Here is a 7500-nt window from a genome sequence, read left to right on the forward strand (position 1 = left end):
CTCTCTTGCGCTCTCTGTCTCTCCTTTTTCTCTTTTTAATTCACATCATGGTTTTCTCTCACTCTTTCACTCTTTCTCTTTCATCTGACCTCCCCCTCTGTTTCTCTCTCTCCCTCCCTCCCTCTTTTTCTCTCTGTCCTTCCTTCCCTTTCCTCCATCTCTCTCTCTCTCCCTCTATCTCTCCCTCTCTCTCTCTCGCTCCCCCTGCGCTGCTCGTGTGAGTGAAATCCCACTGCGCCCTTTTAGCGGCGCTGCCTGTTTAGGAGCAGATGTGAGTGGGGTGGTGGCTGAGGAGGCAGTGATATGGGAAAGTGGGGTGTGATGTCAGCCATGTGCCGCCACACTAACCAACCCCACTGCCCCCACTGCCCCTACCGCCCCCACCGCCCCCACTGCCCCCACCGCCCCCCACTGCCCCCACTGCCCCCACTGCCCCCACTGCCCCCACCCCACAGCTGGAGCATTCACTGGAGCCAGCCGAGCCAATAAACTTACTGAAGTTGCCCCCCCAAATCATATAAATCACAGCGTTTTGTCAAACTCCCACGCAAATTTGTAGTGAATGCATGATTACATGTGCATAAGTGCATGCATGCATACATACGTATACAGACATATATTCATTCTTACATACATACTTTGCTTTGGACAAAGGTGTCTGCCAAATAGCCATTACCATAACCATAACTATAACCATATACATACATACATGTACATATACTGTACATACATACATACATACATACATACATACATACATACATACTTACATACTTACATACTTACAATTAGCTAGGGCATAGACCTCTATATGTGTAACCAATTTGTTCACACACAAGTGCCTTTGTTGGTGTGTTCCCATTCATGTGCCTTACATTAAATGTGAAAGTGCCTTTGACCCTCCATGTTCCTGTTTACTCGTTGTTCTCCCCCTCTCTCCTCTCCATGATCTGTTCCCTGTCTGGCATTTCCAGAACGTTCTGCGGACGCTCGTCTGGGCCCGGCACTGGTCTCGGATCAGCTCTGGGCCCAGGTGAAGAGCCGAGCCGCCTCTCTGGTCCTCTCCCCTTCCTCCTCCTCCTCCTTCTCCTCCTCCTCCTCTTCCTCCTCCTCCTCAGCATGCAGCTGTCCTCCGTCAGCACCTCGTCTGACCCTCAGTCTCCACACTAATGGCCTCTCATCATTCTGTTCCTCTCTTCCTTCCTTCCTCTCTTTCTTTCTTTCTTTTTCTTTCTTTTTCTCTCTCTCTCTCTCTCTCTCTCTCTCTCTCTTCCTGCTCTCTCGATCTCCTATCTTCTCCATCATTCTCCTGGACATCCCACGCTCCCTTCCTCTACTCCTGGCCTGCCATCTCTTCATCGCTCCTCCTGTGCCTTCTTCTTCTGCCTCTTCTTCTTTGGCCTCCCTCTCTTCTTCTTTTTTTTTTCTTCCTCTCATTTTCTTCTTATTTTTCTTCCCTCTCCCTTTTCTACTTTGTTCTTCTTCCTGCTCTGCTGGTTTTTTCTTCTTCTATTCTGTGCCTTCCCTGGATCTTCTCGGTCTGCCTTTCTTGTCTCTTCTCTCTATCCCTCTCTTCTTTTTTGCTTTGCTTTGCTTCTTCTCCTCCTCTCCTCCTCTTCTCCTCTGCTTCCTCTCCCTCCTCCTCTCTGTTCTGCTCAACAGTGTTTCCTTCCCCAGAGTCCGCTGATGTTTAAGGACCAGATGCAGCAGGACGTCATCATGGTGCTCAAGTTCCCGTCCAACTCGCCCGTCACGCACGTGGCCGCCAACACGCTGCCGCACCTCGCCATCCCCGCCGCCGTCACCGTCACCTGCAGCCGCCTGTTCGCCGTCAACCGCTGGCACAACACCGTGGGTGAGTGGACGCCCGGGCGAGGATCACCCGACACGTTTTATACCTGTATGCAGTTACGCGCACTGTGCCTGGGACCTTCTGCACCGACATACATATGAATTCACACATGCACATGTGCACTTCTTAGATGCCACCTACTGAGGTGATGTTCTGATGTAAAGTCCATGTGTTGGTCCTGGCAGTTGCACACAGAATGACAGTTCTGCTCAGTATATTATGGATGTTGCCTATGCAAACACTTCTCAGAAGCTGTCTACCTCGATGATGTTCTTGTGTTGAATCCATGCATTGTTCTATCATGTGCATGTTGAGGTGTGTTAGCATGTTTGCGTGGTAAAAGAGTGCTGGGGTTGGGTTTGCTGATCAGGTAACACCTTTCCGTGGAACGAGGTGGCACAGGAGTAGCCATGCATCCCTAAGATCAGTGGGACTCCAGCCAGATCGGCTCCAGCTCTGCTCCTGAGTCAGGCACTGTCTGGGTTAGCTGCTCCAGCTCTCCCACATATTCCCACTCCTGCACGTGTGAACAGCATTACCCACGAGCCCCTTCCCCAGGAAACCGCCTCACCTCCAGGTCAAAGGGCCCCAGGCTGGTTAAGAGGAGGTGGGGGGGGGGGGTTTAGGTGGGAGTAAGGAGTAAGGTCGAGGTGGTGGGAGAGGTGGCAGGCAATATGTGTATGGGAGGGAAATAGGCTCATATGCATCCCACACACACACGCACACACACACACACACACACACACACACACACACACACACACACACACACACACACACACACACACACACACACACACCACACACACACACACACACACACACACACACACACACACACACACACACCCCACACACACACACACACACACGCGCACACACACACACACACACACACACGCACACACACACACACCCCACACACACACACACACACACACACACACACACACACACACACACACACACACACACACATACATGAGTCCGCTCACACCTCCCCATCTGTCACCGCCAGGCCGCACTGAGCGCCGGACCAAAAGAGTCCACCAGGTCGGGGCGGCGCGGGGCTCGGACGCTAACGATCGCAGGTGCGAGCGCCCCGCTCCTTTTCCTGCCTGGGAGGGAATAACTAGTGTTTGTGGAGTCCCCTGCAATAATGGCCATAATAAGGCTGCTATATTTTCCCAGCGTGTTGTTTCAGCGCACACAAAATGGCCGCCCCCCTCTCTGCCCCGTGGCGGGGCTCTGGGGGGTAATAGTTCTGCGCTGCCTCTGACAGGTCGGCTAAAAAAGAAATCAATAAAATCCCCGTGTGGAAATCGTTTCTTGGTGGCCTTCCAAATCCTCCCCACGGTCATACTAGAGGTCACTAACCAGCCTTGAATTTGGCAATCAGAGCAGGTGTGTGTGTGTGTGTGTGTGTGTGTGTGTGTGTGTGTGTGTGTGTGTGTGTGTGTGTGTGTGTGTGTGTGTGTGTGTGTGTGGTGTGTGTGGTGTGTGTGTGTGTGTGGTGTGTGTGTGTGTGTGTCTGACAGGGTGAGTGGGTGGTTGATAGAAAGCATGTGTATCTTTTGTGTATTGTGACGGGAAAAGGCATCTCATTCACAAGGCTGTGTTTTCACTACACGTGTGTGGTTGTCTGTCTGTATGTGTCCATAGGTCTTCGAGGAGCACCTGGCTACTCCCTTGAGCAAGCCCATCATCTCCCCATAGAGATGGACTCTCTGATCGGTAGGCATAACAACTCATCTCCTTAAAAAGAAATCATAATCATAATCTCTACATTCTTTTCTACCGTTGCCCAAAGGAGAACGCTATACTAGACAGGATGACATGCAACTGAGCAGCTGCTAGCGATCACGCTGAGCGGTAATTGATGTCTAATAGCTGCTAATAAGCGCCCGTGTTTTTTTCTAGCCAACAACTCGGGAGTGAACAAAAGGCAGATCACTGACCTGGTGGACCAGAGCATTCAGATCAACTCCCACTGTTTTGTGGTGACCGCCGACAACCGCTACATCCTGGTGTGCGGATTCTGGGACAAGAGCTTCCGGGTCTACTCGTCTGAGACAGGTATACCAGAGGTTTAAACAGGTATACCAGACAGGTATACCAGAGGTTTAACGGCCTTAGGAGACTGCGTATGAAATTGCATACCTGAAAACCTGAAAAAAAAGGTCGTAAAACTCTTGCGTGTGCGGTTGGTTTATTTAGCTGTAACAGATCACTTTCAACACTAGTTTCACCACAGAATATCATTATGCTCTGTTTAAGTGTGTGTGTGTGTGTGTGTGTGTGTGTGTGTGTGTGTGTGTGTGTGTGCGCATTCGTGTGTGTGTGTGTTAATGCTAATCACTTAATCATCAAGGCTTCGAATAAAGCGAAAATCTAATCTACATTTTCATAATTATTGGCTAGGGTATAGCGCGGAGCAGTTTGCGTACATAAAACATGACCTGCTCCTCATTTATTGGGTTTATTCCCACATAATTGTACCTCTCCACTGAGCCTCTCAATTACTCTAATAGCGGCGTTGCCTGGCGGAGGTGGAGAGTGTGTGAGCACTCACAAGGGGCCTCACACACAGCGTTGTGTTAAGAGGCCGCGGTAGAGCGGGCCTCCGTCAGTAGTACAGCAGTCTCCATCACCTCAGCCCACGGGCTGTTTTGATGGTGGCACTGAGTGGCAAAGATTGGCCGCAGGTGGAAGCCATTTTGTCCTAAAAGGGCTTCGTCCAGAAAGCCCCATCAGTCATTTGGAATTGCTCGGTAAATTACATTGTTTTTGCAGCTCTCTTGTAGTTGCTGGATTTCTGAAAGCTATTTAAGATCTACTGTAAGTGTTGAGCTGTTGTTTTTCTTATTGTCTATCTGCTCTAACTGACCCGTAGAGGACTTAACGCTGGTTTCTTCCTGCACACCTCATGTCTGTACCAGTCTGCTAATAACATTTCATCTTTTTTATATAACAGAGTAGCACTTGAGATATTTGAGTTTCTAAAAATCTGTACTTACTTCCCCTGAAATGGTCTCTCTTTGTAAGAAATGAAATGAAATGAAATTAAATGAAATGTTCATATTCATATCAGAACCCTTTAGCGTTACCTTATCTGCTGTCCTCTGCCTCACCTGGATGTGTGCCCCTCTGCTCTCAGGCAAGCTCACCCAGATCGTGTTCGGCCACTGGGACGTGGTGACGTGTTAGCATTGTTAGCATAGTTAACTTTTGTAACATAACTGCTAGAAATCATAGCTAACTATAGCTAATCAACCTGGTAAATTTGCTACACACTGCTATCCAGGTTGCGGAGACAACCCCAACAACAGTGAGTCAGTGGCGCCGTCACAGCGACCTATAGAGAGAAACGTATAGAGGAATATAACACATACCAGGCTCAGAGAAATGGTATGGACAGGATTCATTCTGTCAGTGCAAACTCTGGTGAATTAGCTGTATTTAAGCTTCAGCTGGCAGAAATGCCATACATTAACACGGCATAAGTTGTGACTATACTTGTTTTAATTGCTGTAGTTTGCACATGCCTAGGTACATGTACATGTAGACGTAGATGTCTTCATGTCTTCTGTTACATGCCACAGATGTTTGTTTTTCTCCTATTTTTAAACAAAGCAATATGTTCCCACTGTATTTTCTTTTCTGTTTTTTTTTTCTCTGAGGGCCTTTTTTTTGTTTCACCTGTGTCTGATAGAGCGCTCCATACGGAAAAATACAATACACCCTGTTGAATCCACATTAATCATTTTCACTCTTATGGTTCATATCGATGGCTACCAAGCAATTATTCTCTCCATACAGATGCGCCATCACCACCACCTCCTTTGTTAATGGCCAGTCTCTGTAGGACAATAGCTGCAAGTGACAATGTTAGAACATGCGTACATAAATCACAAGTCAGAGAGATATAGGATCCATTGACCAGAGCTAAATCTGCTACAAAGTCAAAGAGGTACACAAATGCACGTTGTTCACTGTGGGGAATGTTAATGCAGGGGGTCTGGTCTGTGGAACATTATAAAGCTCCTGATTTTTTGATCAGTCAGTGATAATCATGCCTTTTTTTTACGGTGTAATGTTTCTTTTGCCTGTTTTTCCCCGGACTAATGAGAGCTGAATTTGTAGCCTGTGTCTCTAATTTCCACGTGTCTCTCTTCAGTTCCCCTATTATTGGACTTCCAACTGCAAACAACAAATTAGCAATCAGTATATGTGTGTGTGTGTGTGTGTGTGTGTGTGTGTGTGTGTGTGTGTGTGTGATCCTGTGTTTCCAAGTGTCAGGCGCTGTGGTTTAGGTGTGAGTGTTTTATAATTAACTCTGGAGTAGCTCAGACAGTTAATTAAGAATTTCAGCATGGTTGCCTCCAATTAGCAGCGCGCAGACCCACTCAAGTAGCCAAGAGAGGAAAACACAATTCCCAAGATATTAGCGCCAGTAGTGCTTACCATGCACCTTCCACCAGACCATGAGACGTTAGCACATTACGCTAGTGCAAATCCTGAACATCTTTTATCTTGAATGTCTTCTCGAAATGGTGAAAACTGTTGAAAAGCCACTGTGATAGATGAAGTTTCTGGGATTGTTTCTTTCTCATAGGCTTCAGAGGTTCCATTTGTAGTGTTTATTAGTTGTAATAGTGTTTGTCACGGAGTTATTGAGACAGATGATTAGGATGAAGAAAGGAAGTTGGGTGTCCTATTTGTTTTGCTTTGCCGTGTACATAATGATTATAAACACAATTACATGCATACTGTAATGGAGCTTTGGGCCCAAAGACAGACTGCTGGGCAAATGGCTGGAAGCAGTACGGGAGAGCGATTAAGGTGCTGGGAAGCAAAATGCGGAAGTGATCACCAGAGTGCACTCTAGTGGCTGTGTATGGCTATTGCAGAAGTTGTTGTAAGGATTCCTGAGAGCGTTTGGAAGAGAGGGGGGGGGGGGGGATCATATTTTCTGATTTAAGATAAATTGTTGTGGAAAATATTGTTTGGCCTGTGATTCAAAATGATTCAAGTTGATGCAAAGGACTTGGGCATTTGGAATATTTCACACCAACACAGAGCAGTCAAGTACAAAAGTCCCAGACTCCCTCTCAAGCCCCCAGACACAACTGAATTTCATGGGAATATATTTCATCTAAAATGAAGATTTTCAAGCGTGAACACAGATTTTTGGTCTCGGTCTTCTCAGCTCAAGCTTCTCACTGGCCATGAAAGCTACGCGTTAGCAGCCATGCCAGCGCGGCTGCTGTGGTTCCTCCTCCAGCCTGCAGTATCTGTAGTAGTAATTGCAGTATCCGCTGGTCCCCTTGAGAGCATGGGGAGCATGCGGGGGTCATTTCATGCGTGTTATACTCCTGACAAAGGCATGGCTCCATGGAGCAGAATGAGGACGTGGTGTGAATATTCAGAGTTCTCTCTCTCTCTCTCTCTCTCTCTCTCTCTCTCTCTCTCTCTCTCTCTCTCTCTCTCTCTCTCTCTCTCTCTCTCTCTCTCTCTCTCTCTCTCTCTCTCTCTCTCTCTCTCTCTCTCTGTCTCTCTCTCTCTCTCTCTCTCTCTCTCTCTCTCTCTCTCGCTCTCTCGCTCTCTCGCTCTCTCTCTGTTCGCCCTGTCCTGTCCTGGATGGCGTG

At 47.7% G+C, this 7500-nt stretch overlaps 1 protein-coding gene across 1 annotated transcript in view; it reads left to right on the plus strand.

Moving 5' to 3' along the window:
• Nucleotides 1-7500, plus strand: part of LOC134099150 (neurobeachin-like) — a 303605-nt gene that overhangs the window by 288824 nt on the left and 7281 nt on the right. The window contains exons 51-54 of the mRNA XM_062551941.1: nt 1663-1855; nt 3515-3586; nt 3773-3928; nt 5010-5054. Of these exons, the coding sequence (XP_062407925.1) occupies nt 1663-1855; nt 3515-3586; nt 3773-3928; nt 5010-5054 (466 nt within the window). The remainder of the gene's footprint in view (nt 1-1662; nt 1856-3514; nt 3587-3772; nt 3929-5009; nt 5055-7500) is intronic.

This window comes from Sardina pilchardus, chromosome 13, assembly GCF_963854185.1.
Source record: "Sardina pilchardus chromosome 13, fSarPil1.1, whole genome shotgun sequence".
Classification (NCBI taxonomy): Eukaryota; Metazoa; Chordata; class Actinopteri; order Clupeiformes; family Clupeidae; genus Sardina; species Sardina pilchardus.